The sequence below is a fragment of the Oreochromis niloticus genome, linkage group LG12, assembly GCF_001858045.2.
Source record: "Oreochromis niloticus isolate F11D_XX linkage group LG12, O_niloticus_UMD_NMBU, whole genome shotgun sequence".
NCBI lineage: Eukaryota > Metazoa > Chordata > Actinopteri > Cichliformes > Cichlidae > Oreochromis > Oreochromis niloticus.
Genome location: NC_031977.2, coordinates 34691381 through 34705953, shown reverse-complemented (window position 1 = coordinate 34705953; position 14573 = coordinate 34691381). Strand labels below are relative to the sequence as shown.

The 14573-nt window shown below is 40.2% G+C and overlaps 1 protein-coding gene across 1 annotated transcript; it reads right to left on the bottom strand.

Moving 5' to 3' along the window:
• Positions 1–4878: 4878 nt before the first annotated feature.
• On the bottom strand, positions 4879–8332 carry ccl19a.1 (chemokine (C-C motif) ligand 19a, tandem duplicate 1). Its single transcript, XM_003444469.3, has 4 exons — positions 7879–8332; positions 6806–6929; positions 6585–6699; positions 4879–5314 (listed from the first exon to the last, which is right to left on the bottom strand). The coding sequence occupies exons 1-4, from the start codon at positions 7940–7942 to the stop codon at positions 5285–5287; spliced, it is 333 nt and encodes a 110-aa protein (XP_003444517.1). The 5' UTR covers positions 7943–8332; the 3' UTR covers positions 4879–5284.
• Between the last annotated feature and the right edge of the window lie 6241 nt (positions 8333–14573).

The window sequence follows — 14573 nt, the reverse complement described above, 5'->3', positions numbered from 1 at the left end:
TTTGTTCTTTTACCTGTTTACTGAAGCATATTCCAATTATAGTTATATAATGGACATAATGTGTAGACCAGGGGTGTCCAACTCCAGGCCTGGAGGGCCGGTGTCCTGCAGGTTTTAGATGTGTCCGTGATCCAACACAGCTGATTTAAATGGCTAAATGACCTCCTCAACATGTGTTGCAGTTCTCCAGAGGCCTGGTAATGAACTATTCATTTGATTCAGGTGTGCTGACCCAGGGTGAGATCTAAAACCTGCAGGACACCGGCCCTCGAGGCCTGGAGTTGGGGACCCCTGGTGTAGACTCTCGGGTTTCATTTAAGGGTATCCACACTCAGACTGGATGAAGGGTTTAGGAGTATCAGCTCCTTAGTGTGCACCACCCTCTTTTGAAAGGGAACAGAAGTCATTGGACAATTGACTCAAAGGCTATTTCATGTACAGGTGTGGGCAATTCCTTCGCTATGTCATTATCAGTTAAACAAATAAAGGCCTGGAGTTGATTTGAGGTGTGGTGCTTGCCTTTGGCAGATTTTGCTGTGAACAGACGACATGTGTTGAAACAAGCCATCCCAAGCTGTGAAAATAGAAAAGAAACAGCCCAGAAACTGCTACAATATTAGGAGTGGTAAAATGGTACATCCTGAGAAAGGAAGACAGCACTGGTGAACTCAGCAATGCAAAAAGACTTGAACATCCAAGGAAAATAACAGTGGTGAATGAACACAGAATCATTTCCATGGTGAAGACAAACCCCTTTACAACAGCCAACCAAGTGAAAAAAACTCTCCAGGAGGTCAGCGTACTGATATCCAAGTATACCTAAAGAGAAGATGGCATGAAAGTAAAGGGTACAGAGGGTTCACTGCAAGGTTAAGCCACTCATAAGCTTCAAGAATAGAAATGCTGGACCGGACTTTGCTGAAAGATCTAAAAAAGCCAGCACAGTTATGGAAAAACATTCTTTGGACAGATGAAACCAAGATTTACCTCTACCAGAGTGATGGCGTGGAACAGCTCATGATCCAAAGCAAACCACATTGATGATGTGCCACAGGACAGAAGCAGCTGAATGAACTCTGAGGTGTTCAGAGGCTTACTCTCTGCACAAATCCAGCTAAATGCAGTCAAATTGATTGGATGGTTTTTCTAATACAAATGGACAATGACCCAAAACATACAGCCAAAGCAACCCAGGAGTTTATCAAAGCGAAAAAGTGGAAAATTCTTAAATGGACAAGTCAGTCACCTGATCGTGAGCATGCATTTTACTTGGTAAACACTAAACTTCAGACAGAAAGGCCCACGACAAACAGCAACTGGAAGCTGCTGCAGTAAAGTCGTGGTATGACAATAAAAAGCAGGAAAGCCAGCATCTCTGTCTCTGTCCAAAAACTTGTGAACCTGTATTTCTTATCACAATACTGAAAAGTTCCAGTCAAGGGTCAGGTCTGAAAATCTGAAATAACTCACAAGGACAGAAGTTAAACACATTTCCAGTGCTCAAATGCAAAGTTAGAAGTACATGCATCAGTGCACAACATGTTAAAGGTTGTGTCTGGATCAAAAGTGTTTACATTTAAATGCACAGCTGTTTTCCTGGAAATGTGTTTGTTAATATTGGTGCAAGTTTTTCAGGCTTATAATGGCTCAGCTGAAACTGCAAGCATGGATGTGTCTGAAATCAGTTCACGGTCAGGCAGCTTACTTTGGACACATTACTCACATTTGTGATCAGATATTGCCAATTTGTGTATTTTGCAAGAATCACTTCTTTGTGCTATTAATATTTCTGTGAGCCACTCTTGCAGACACACTGACTGGTGTGTGCTGACACACGGTGAGTGCTTCTTATTTGTGTCACAGTTCCTCTTTAATGGTTTAACCGCAAAGACGTAAATTAGATTCCCCTGAAAAGAAGCCTTTTCCTCTGAAAAATAACCGCGCTTCCATTTCTTCTTCTCCATTTATTTATTTTTTTGCATATGGGTATGTCCTAACTCAGAGCAGCCTGAGCCGTTGTGATATATGTGGCTACATGCCTATACCTAATCTAATGAAAGAAGATTTTCTTTCTTGGGAGTGTCTTTGCACTATAATGACAGTCATGGCACAAGGATCTGTTGGGAAATTTAAATTAAGGAGTTGTAAGAGAAATGTTGGCACATTCACTGTAGATGACAGCCTAGTGTGAAATCTAATCCTTTATATTTCCTGAATGTGTGGTGGAGGATAACAAAGGCCTTCTCACACACCAGATTAAACTTTATCCGGATAAGTTATTTTATTAAATGTCTCACTGACACTTCCTTGAAATTTCACTCCAAATTTACCAGCGTGTAAATTCTCATTTTCTAAAGTTACCTAACAGACTGTCTATTACATAAAACCCAAATAATGCCTCATGGTCTTTGTTTGTGGGGGTTTTATGTTACTGTGAAAGGGAAGTTGTGCAAGCTCACAACAAACGCTGACTCAGCTGAATAAGCAGCTACAAAAGTTCTCATGAACTGGACGTTTCCAGCTTTGTTTTCGTTGCTTTTACATAAAAAAAATTGAGTTGCTGGAGTTTTGGACTTCTGCGTAACTGTGAAAAAAGTGGGCCAAAGTAGTTCCTGTAAATCCAGACATCTTAGGAAAGTAGCTTTAAAGAACAAAAAAAACTCATGTAGCCACTGAAACTGTGAGTAAATCAAAGATTATATGAAAATTCTCTGATCGTTGTGGCGATGCAGTGGCTGAAAATGTGAAGGCCTCTTGCAATTAGCCAGTTATCAGGTTCAATAAAGATTCCTGGTAATGGAACCATAATGTCTTTAAACAAGAGTCTGAGGTTTAGCACAGGACACAGCAGTCCACGGAGCTGTCTATGCCAACTTTTGATGTTCACCACGTTCAGTAAACCGAATCCTAAACTGACATATAACCATGTAATTATCAGTTTAGCATTCCAACACTTGCAATGCTATCTGGCTCTTAACCAGGGTTTCAGGCCTGTGTGACAAAACCGCAGACTGTGAAAGATGTACATATCCTGTGTGACACCACCAGTGTTTTGAGAAGACAAATCTGCACATGCACAGTTATGCAGGATGCAAATACCCATAGAGACCAACGAGTAACTTTCATATCTGAAATAGGACATTTTAGCGGTGGCAGGCTGTGGTTGTGGCCCTGCTGCAGGAGAGGGGTCAAGCAGAGGGCTACGCAGTAACACACTGGTACTGTGAAGTGCGAAGTACCCCCCCCCCCAAAAGAAAAATACCTAGAACTGGAATCAAAAGGGAAGGGGTGAGTAAAGACTATGGTCATCAAACTATGGTGTGTGTGTGTGTGTGTACATGTTTAGACATCTTTGTGAGGACAGACAATTGGGATGCTACTATATTTGTGGGGACAAAATCCTGGTCCCCACGAGTTTGAAGCCATTTATGTGGTTTTAGTGTCAGAGTTACAATTAGGTTATGGTTGGGTTTAGGCTGAGGGTTAGGCATTCGTTTTTGATGGTTAGGGTTCAGGTAAGCGTCTAAGGAAATCATTATGTCAATGAGATGTCCTCACTAAGATATAAAAACGAGTGTGTGTGTTTTCCTGTGTTCTGACCAGGAGTCATTTTGATTTATTCGTGGATATTCATACAGTTTTCATGCAAAACAGTTTAAGCTCTCAGAACTCTATCTTCTTCCCGCAGTCCAGAGATCTACATGCTGGGTTAACTGGAAACTCTAAACTGACCATAGGTGTGAATGTGAGAGTGCATCGTTGTCCAGGATGTACCACACCTATCACCTTATGAAAACTGGGATAGGTTCCAACCTTCCCACAGCTAAATGGATGGTTGGTTAAACCAACCGAGCGCTTTAAGCACTTTTATCATATTTTCAAGGCAGTTATGATAAAGCTTTTCAATTATGTGAGTCATCTAAAGAAACTGTGAAGATGTTCAAAGCACTAATTACAGTCCTGTAAAAAAATATTAAAACTAACTTTAATATTCAGCTAACAGCAAATACAAAATGCATATTTAAAAAAAATATTTAATTTATCAAAGGAAAATCTATCCAAACTTACCTGGCCCTGTGTGGGAAAAATAATTATCCCAGATCAGGAATTAACTGTGATCCAGTTTAATTTCACCAGCCACACCCTGGCCTGATTACTGCCAGACCTGCTGAACCAAGAAATCCCTGGAATAGAGCCTGTCTGAGAAACTGAAGCAGGCTTAAAGATCTCAAAAAGCATTACATCACAATCTAAAGGTGAGCTGAGAAATAAAGTCACTGACATTTATGAGTCCGGAAAGGTTTCTAAGGCGCTGCGAGCCACTATCCACAAACAGAAAAAACTGCATCCTGAGTGCATCAACGACTCTTCCAGAAGGCAGAGTGAGGACTGCAGATCTCACTTGTCAGAGTCAAGGTCAGCGTTCATGATTCAACAATGAGATCATATTCAGATGCTTTGGTATGACTGTAAGTAGACTGGCCATGCTAGAAAACTCTCCAGTGTGTCTCAATTACAACAAATTTCTCAATAATATTGGCCAAAAGTTCTCCACAGAGATGTGAAAGAGTCATTCTCAGTCATCCAAACACTTCAGTGCAAAAATAGCATTTCTTTGATGATCTGAAACATGTTAATGTGACAAATATGCAAAGAAATAAAGAAGGGGCAAATATTTTCCACTCAGCACAATGTAGGTGCTAAAGATCAGGACCAAAACTATGAACATGGGTTCAGCCCCTATTGTAAAGCTAAATAAGCCAAGGTCTGAATATATATCTACAGTAAGATGAATTATAGCATTTTAGTGAAGGTCATTTACTCATTTTCAGTCTTAACAGAGAGTAGAGCATCATCGACAAAGAACCACAGGCACGATTAGGAGTTTTTTGGGGGGGGAGCTTTATTTTGATAATATCAACACTCACATAAATCCATATGACCAACAAACTGCTTGTTCCTGAGTTTTAAGTTGCTTAGTGAACCAAACACTAAACAAAGAATCACATTTTCAGTTTTTCAATGTACCCATATCACAGACCTTTTACTTATAAAACAAAACACACAGAATAAAAAAAATAAAGTCCTTCAAAATATTTTGTCTTCCATAAAATTGATAGTTACATAAAAACAAAGGCAAGATATTGTTTTAGTAGGCAGAAAAATAGCTGATCATTTTCATATTAAGCTTAAATTGTTAATTTATTCATGTTGTGGTTGATCCCATCTTTCTCCTCGCTGACTTGGAACCGCTGCTCTGGCTGAAGGGTCAAAGTTTGATTCACTAGGGTTTCACTCCAGTGCAGCGTTTGGGCTGTAGGAATACAAATGTTCAGAAACCCCAAGGTCATTATTTTCACCACGGCTTTAACTTCCTGTTTTGTCAAGCATGATGGCTAATGACATAGTAACAGGGGACTCTTGTGTAATCCAGTCGAGTGCAAGAACAGCGATTAAGTGATTACAGCTTGTGTCTCGACTTGTGCTTTGTAAGATAAAAAACGTACGGGTCACTAGCAAGGAATAAAAGAGAGTGTTTAAAAAAACAACTATCACAAAAGCAACACAGAGGAAGACGGTAAAAATGTGCACCTAGCATACAGCTGAAGGTGAGAGGTGAGCACAACCAAAACTAGCATCAGGATTAGTGGTTGAACAGTTCATTGACCTCAAAACACTTGAAATTAAATGAGGCTTGAAACATGTGGATGCTTTGGTTAAAGTCTGTGAGGAATTTAACTGATGATGCCACGACAGCATAAAGTCCAAATATATATGATCTAACATTTCTAAATCTCACTATTTAATACGTTGTAGCTTTTTCTGGTGTTTTTATTTGAAGACATTTTATTATTTATTTATTGTATTGCTTAGTAAATTTTATATTGTAAAATAAGAACAATTGCATGTGAAATGTGCACTGGTGTCAATTTTAACTAATAAACATCTGTTTAAAGGATATATTTTATCCAAAACACTCATCTTTGCCTGACCTCGAACCTCAGTGTCTAAACCTAACATAGTAGTGACTACAAAACAGTCTTCAGGCTGAAAGTGACCTCTGTTCACTAATGTAAAAACAATTGAAATCCAGATGTTTCAGGCAGGATTAATTTAACCACCATCCCCCCCAAAATATCCAGAAGGTCGTCACAGACAAAGCATTAACCCAAGAAAGCAAAAGAAGACGAATTGGAGATAAAGCGGGAGATTAAACTAACATTTTACTGATGTAGAAAATCCATGTTAGGAGGTGGTGGGTATAAGTTCTGGTGTTTTAATATTAAAAAGACTTTGATTCGTTTTGACATTTGCACCTTTGGGTTTTGCAGTGTTGCCACTTCTTTTAAATTCACTGCTTGGTTTTTAACTTTGCCTGAAGATAAGTTTCACACAGCAGGGACTAATGTGATGATTTTCCTGTTCAGCGCACATAAGCAGTCTTCTTAAAACTGCAGCTGACATTCCTAAAAAGCTGCACTATTCCTTCAAATCAAGTGTATTTCTCTTAAGTAGGGTCACTATCACATTTAAAAACATCTAAAGAGTTTATCGTGCTGAGAAGCAGAGTAGAGTGAACGTACCTTGTAGTTTTGTTTCTTGCAGTCTTTCTTCAGCTGATCCACGTGGCGTTTCAGATTTTCGACCCACTTTTCATTAACGGGGGCGCACATTGTCCGGCCCCTTCTGGACAGAAAACTGCAAGAACACAAATCACTCAATTCAAAATGAGCCTGTGATAGCAGCATGTCTCTATATCCTGATCCCTTACATAAATAATCCACTGCACTTCATCAGAACTTACATTGTGGCATCAATAGCGCAGCCTTGTCCCTGGACCTGAAGGCGGTAGTTTGCGACGAGACCTTTTTCGATAGGTTTTTTTGCCACCTCCAAGCAGCAGTCAGCGGGCACCTGTGCCAGCGTCACTGAAACACAAAGAAGACCATGTCAGCAAAAGGTGACGCTCCAAAACGAAACTGCACATTGAAACCACGAACACATGCTCTGTCTCTGAGGTCATGTTTGTGTGTGAAAGATAAGGTGATGTAGGGTCAGTCCAGCTGAGCTGTGAGGTTTTACAGAAGGAAAACAATACAGCTGTTAGAGTTTTTTAAGTGTCAGGTTACATATCAGGTTCTGATATTTGCCTCTTTTCAGTCATAGTTTTTAAGATTTTTCTTTTTAGTTGCATCATTTTGGCTTAAATGCCCATTTTTCTTGATATTACTACTTTTATATATTTGAAGAAGATATTTCCAGGAAAGCTTTGTTCAGTGCTACATTGTATTGCGTGCAACTTATTAGTACTTATTAGGATGCAGTCCCCAGAGTGACAAACACGCCCAGGGGCATGGCACGTTTGTCACTGGACAGGGATTTTCCACAGTTAAACTTTAGCTTTCACCTACAACAAGGAATGCACCAAGGTGAGGGGAATGCCACCGCCACACCTTTGCCATTGCACTGATAAGCAATGCTTATCAGCATATTTATAGTTAATTTTGTTAATTTTGATCATCTTACTACATTTTTACTGGATGTCACCCTCATCTCTACATCCTGCAAGAGACTTATTGTTCTCTTTTGTTCAGCTCTTTAATGATTCATCAATAGCAAATCTTCCAGGAATGTCTGCAAACATATTTGGAATCAGACAAAGCAAAACTCAATTCTACAGAACCACAGATGTATATTTAGGATTACTGCTTTCTCTATTAGTCATTTCAAGTGATTATTTTTTGAAGATACATTGCTTCCCTTTAAGCCTACAGACATGTTTTTGCAGTGATTCATTTCATATTTCTGCCTGAGTTGAAAATGCATGAATAGAAAATAAAAAGATCTGGCACTGGAGGATGCCTGAGAGAAACTCACCTGTGCAGTAACAAGCGATGAAAAGGATGGAGAGGAAGAGTCTGCCATCACCCCTTGGAGCCATGTCTGGTCTTGCAGGAAGAGTTGCCTTTTGGTTTCTCTGGAGACAGATGGGCTGATGCAGAGCCTGTTCTTCCCTTCAACACCTACAGTGGCAAAGGAAGTGAGGGGACTGCTGCAGCAGCACTCCTTATATAGGACACAAACGGCCTCTTCAAACTTTCACTTTTCATCATCCCACTTTGTTCTTCCTGTTTCTACTTCTCCTAAACCCTTCCCTCTCAACCAAAGAAAAATCCCCTCTTTTATTTAGCTTTAACAGCTGTTTCTTGGCATGCACTGCCTGTTGACGATAACAAGATGAAATTAATCAGACATAACCATAAACACACATTTGATCAAACCCCAGGAGTTTGTACCATCCATCCTTTTTCTCACTTATCCAATTCAGGTCTGCACAGGTGCTGAAGTCTATCCAAGCCTCTTATAAGGTGAGAGGTAGCGTACACCCTGGACTAGTCTCCAGTTTCTCACAGGATTAAAGAGACAGACAGCCAGTCACACCTACTAGTTTACCTAACCAGTGCATGTGTTTGAACTGTGGGGGGTAGCTGGAGTGGCAGGAGAGAACCCATGCAGACACAAAGGTGTGACTCTTGCACTGACTTTAAAAATAGATAAAAATAACTGTAGTCTGCTTTTGGGAGCCCCACTGGACCACTTTGGAATGTATTCTCAGTCACAGTGTCCACTGACATTTCCCATATTGTTTAACAGCTTGTATCGAGATATTAAAGTAACAAGAGCAAATATAGTACAATTAAATGCTTCGGTCATATAGATTGGAAACAACTAAAGGATTTTATGGATGAAAAATTAGGCATTTGACTTGTATCGCTGTGTGCTGAATCTAGTGGACTTGGGCTCAGTCCTTTGCAAAATTAGGTAAAGCTAAATAAGGCATAGCTTAAAGCAAACCTATGAAGCCATTAACAGGGTGTGTACACAAGTGAAACAAAAGCTCAACTTTAAAAATAAGGCAGGAGATTTAATTTACTTCTATTAAGTTCTAAAAATGGTTAGTAGTTACCAATTCATGGATATGCCAGCTCAGAAATGACAAAGATCAAGAACTGAATGGTAGCACAGTGGTTAGCACTGCTGCCTCACAGCAAGAAAGTCCTGAGTTCAATTCTACCATGAGGCCGTGGTGTTTCCTAGCAGTAGCAGGGCAGAGGTTATGTTTGCAGATCTGCACGAATGTGATGTAAGTATGCTTATCAGACTTTTTCAAAGAGTACCAGGACCAGATTTTAATTTAAAAAATAGAACTGTTCATTTTGAGAATAAAGTCCAAACATGTAGATTAAAGTTTAAAGTCGATTAAAGTTGTTTCAAATAAAATAAACTGCCACGGCTGCTATATGCTCTATAAAATGCCTTGTGTAGACAAGCGTAGAGAGCTTGTTTCACTAACTCATCTATTTCAACTTATCGATTATAGTGTGCAGACTACAAACAGTAATACATGTGCAGAGGACCAAAGTGGCAACTCCTGTGCTGTAAAACAAAGCTAACACCAATGTCAAAAAGCTGCAGTAACCACAGGAGGCTGGCTCCAAAAGGAAGTCAGTCTCCACAGACCCTCGTTGTAAAATGCCCAACTTCAAATATGTTTACAGACTGGAACAAAATCCTTTGCACATTTTCTTCTGTAACCTTCATTTTAAATTTTCACATTTGTTTCCTAAAGTGCACTGCCTGTACATTAAAGCTACTGGGACATCGATCCTCTGGTTAGGGAGCCTCGTGCATCCTCTTGGCCTCCCAGAGGTCACCAGTCTGTCACACTTATGCTATAGCACCTCAAGCTGGCAGCATGGTGTTCAGAAAACAACCTGGCACTGAACACTAAGAAAACCAAAAGAGCTCATTGTTGACTTCAGGAGACACAGCACCGACTTGGCCCCCCTCTACATCAACGGGGAGTGTGTGGAGAGGGTCCACACCTTCCGGTTCCTTGGTGTCCTCATCTCTGCTGACATCTCCTGGACAGAAACATCTCAGCGGTCGTCAAGAAGGCCCAACAGCGGCTGCACTTCCTGAGAGTCCTCAGGAAGTACAAGCTGAACTCCAACCTGCTGCTGACCTTCTACCGCTCGTCCATTGAGAGCCTGCTAACCTACTGCATCACGGTATGGTACGGCAGCTGCACCAAGGCGTATAGAGCGAGGCTTCAGAGTGTGGTCAAGACAGCACAAAAGATCATCGGCTGCCCTCTCCCCTCCCTGATGGACATTTATTCCTCCTGCTGCCTCAGCAGAGCAGCAAACATTATCAAGGACAGCTCCCACCCTGGCTTCAACATGTTCAGCCTGCTTCCCTCAGGGAAGCGCTACAGGTGCATCAACACAAAAACCCACAGACTCAAAAACAGTTTCTTCCCCAAAGCCATAACCACCCTGAACTCACACATGCACCGATAACACAGCCCCCCACTTCCCACTTCCTCTATGGACCACCACGGTGCAATACCAATTCTATGTGCAATAACTCAACTGTATATACATAACACTATTTATTACATATGACTTTTTTTTTTCTTTCTTAAAAATACGGCTTGTATATTGTACATTTTATATATATATATCTTTTCCCCTATGTTAATACTGTCCATATGTACATAGCACTGCAGAACTGTACCCCCCCCCAGCATGTTTACACTGAGTAGGAGATGCTCTGTATCTCATTATACAACTGTATAGTGACAATAAAGGCATTCTATTCTATTCTATTCTATTCTATTCTATTCTATTCTATTCTGTTCTATATTAATGTGTCACTAACTGTCTCTGAGAAATTGTGGGTTTTTGTGCAACAATCATTGTTTGAATTATGTATGGAAATGTTCCTTCCTGGTAAAGGGGGCAGCCCATTGTTAAAAGGAAATAGAAATGAAAAGAGGGTTGTTGGGGTACTTAGTGGAACTAGATTGTGAAGGACATACACTGCCTGTCATCCCGAGTGTTGTTCCAAGCCTCTTTAAAAATGGCCTTAAAAAGACGTCTCTTTTTCAAATGTTGTCTGACTTTTAATTGAGTTCTGTCTGTTTTAGTGCCAGTTCACAGCAACGGTTGCCTCAGTGTGGTTTAATCTAACCAGACAGTTTAATTATTCCTGGCATACAGCATTCCTCAGAGAATTTATTCCACTTTGACATCATAGCGTCCCACAGTGGCTGCAGATTTGTCGGCTGCACGTTCATGACGATAATCTCCAGTTCCATCTCAAAGGTGCTCCAGTGGATTGAGATCTGGTGATTGTGGAATAGAGTAAACTTACTGTCAGGTTGGCATTGAGCAATGCACAAGAAGGGCTTTGGTCTAAATCCCATCTGGTGTGGAGTTTGCATGCTCTCCCCATTTCTGTGAAGCTAATCTGGCTTCCTCCCACAGTCCAAAAACAGGCTTGAGTTTAGATTAACTGGTAGCCTCAAGGTGAGCTGATCTGTGTGAAACTGATACATGGATGTTTTATTTTTTTTAAATAAACATGCATGCCCTCATGCTACAATAATTTGACCTTCAGCATAGCTTAGCTGGAATAAAGAAAACAAACACTTTGAGATCAGAAACAGAGAGCTCTTTAGCCACCTGTAACACAGTTTTCTTCGAACTTGAGGTGAAGTACCCTCAGGGTCTATTTTACTTTTCAGCTGTAGACTTGTCTGACCAGAAACAATCAAATCAGGACCTGCGATAAGAACAAAGAGTCCCATTATTACGACACTTTGTTGTAAACTTCCTCGTTGATCTATTCCTACGTAAATGACACCTCCATGGAACAGCTGTACTTCCAATGAAACAGATACTGCTACATCTGAATGTGGTGTCTGTAAAGAGCAGCTTTCTCTTCCCCCCTTATAGTATTGAGGAACTTAGAACAAGTGTGACAGACTGGTGACCTCTTTCTCTCGAACAACTTGTTGAAGAAAATAAGAAGTTGCTTGCACGGCCGTCTTAATGCATTAACATGAGTAAACACTAATTCTCACGTGTCACCACAGTGAGTTTCAGTTTCTTGTAACCTGCTGGGTGGAAGTTTGCCTTATCGGGTGATTGCAGTGTTTGGACTTTCCCTGCTGAAGCACTTACAGGAACATTTTTTAAAAGTTGATACGCCTGAATTATAGCCTCTGGCAGGATTCCATTAAGTAGTCCATGTGAAAGGACTGTGTTGGAAAAAGTCTCTCATTATATGTCTGCGTCCTGCATGAACAAGAAAAAACATGTTTTACCTTTTGCAATATGTCTTTGAAGACATGCTTGCGAGAATAGTTTATCTACGGTTACTGATGCAGTTAGGCATAAAGATTAGAGTTAAACAAGGCCAGAGGTCATCCATACTGATTTCAGAAAACGTTTACCTTTTACCTTGGCCCACTTTTTCACACAAGTGGTTAATACCACACTGATGTCATTTTTTTGCAGTGTGGAATTAAACACATCCAAGCCATGGGCTGAAAATAAAGCGCTGCAGATGTGACTGAAATCGCACTCTTTTGCACTTTCACATGGAGCATTCTCAAGAAGTCCAGAATAAATGGGGCCCAAATATTTTATTTTATTTTAGAGATGTGGAGGTTACAGCTGTCATTTCAAGAAAACCTGCTACGGCTGCTGTAATGAAATCGAGAATCAGTTTTAGTAAGAAGGAAGAACTTTTTTTAGCACATAAAGAGTGTCATGATAAGTATAAGGACACTGAAACCATGGTGCAGAAAGCTGCATCTGGTCAAACAGAAAAACACAAACCTGGAAGATTTAATTTGCACAATATGAAATGTCTGGTAATGGACGGATGCGAGGTCATCGATGGCTGAACGCTCGTGCAATACAGAGGATGTCTGTTATATCACAAGATGGTTGATCAGTTGCTTTCAATAACTCATTTACACAAGGGCTTTAGCAGCCGTGGCAACAACAACTGTAATCTCCACATTTCAACTTTTGCCTTCAATCTGAAAATGATCAAAAGTTTTTTTCTCAGTGTGGCCCTAATACTCCTTCATAGGGCTGCATCAGGAAGCGCATCTGGATTTTTAAACCATCAGTTATGCACATCCATCCACTGTGGTGCTCTTTGGAGAAGCTGAGCAGTCAGCCCTCACAAACAGCTGATTGTTGCACTCACATGTCCGCTTCAGACGTCTGGTTACTGTTTGGTAACAGATTCCATGACAGGAACATGTAACTAACCAGGCTTGCTAATATTAGCTGATAACTGAGCTAATAACTCCACCCTCTCATCAGAATATGGTCAAATATGGTTTCAAATACCAAGATGGTGATGGCCATCCTCAAAATGTTAGTGCACAAAATATTGAGATTGTTTTCAGTTCAGTTCCATTCAGTTTTGTTTATGTAATGCCAAATCACAATAACATTCACCTCGGGGTACTTTATATTGTAAGGTAAAGGCCCTACAGTAATACAAATTGACTTTGTTGCAATATTTTTTTATATACGGTCTGGGATTACCAGTCTGTGTCCAAGTTGTAGTTAAACCTGGGAATTTTCTCACTCCTGATAATGCAGATATGGCTTTGGTAGATGTGGAAGTGATAGCAAAACATGAACACTGAGGCAGATTGTATTTGAAAATGAAAATCTGATAAAGCAAGATGAAATGCAAACAAACATGAAAGATAAACAATCCTCAAGCATGCTGAAGTACTGAGTCAGAACTTTCTGGGATTTTGTGACTTAAACTGACCGTCTTTACAAATCACACTTACGATAAAGTTTGGAGAAAGTCTCAGATTGGACTGTTTGTTTGATTTTTAGTTACCGATAACACAAGAGTGAAAGTCAACAGAAATGTGAAGCATTTAGTTTTGCTGTGAAAGGACATCTGCAGCAGATCTGACCAGAGTAAGTGCTTCCCCCCCAGGAGCGTGTTTCCTTTTTGGGTGGTCTGTAGTCATACAGATCATGTATCTTGTGGGAAACTCAAAAGAAATGCTGTGAACCGCTGATCTTTGGCTCCCAGGACAGTTTTAAAGTGAGCACAAAGATTCTGTTACGAGCAGGTCAAATGGTCAAAATGAGCTGGAAGGACTTCCTGTTTTCAGACCCTCTGAATCCCAGCCTGGATTCTCATAAATGTTCAGCATGCTTACCACCAATTATTCGTCACTTACACTTACAGCAGTCAAGTCTTTTGGCCAACTCCAGTTTCCATTTGAATGTTTCAGGCACAGCTTCCTGGAAGTGGTGTTATCAAACATTTTCACTTAAATAAACAGCTGTTATTTGATCATTTATTGCCACATGAATAAACACAACGATAATAAACCCCAAAGGCCTGAAAAACTACACAGAAACAGCAAAACCAATATAATGGTAACTGCAACCAAAAAGAAAAGGAGATGCATGTAAAAAAGAGAAAAATAACCTTTTCCAGTTATTATTTGCCTCGCACAACAACGTCGATTCTTCTTGGTAAACATTTTAAGGTGCGTGGTAAGTCGATTTAAATATCTTGAATGAGATACTTTGCTAAATACTAAAGGGGTAAAATTCTAGACATCTGACACGCTTGGAACTTTTGCCCAGAGCTGTACGTTGAAGCATGAGGAAATCACAAATGCAAGCAACAATTAACCACATTTTACTGTTATATATGTGAACCAA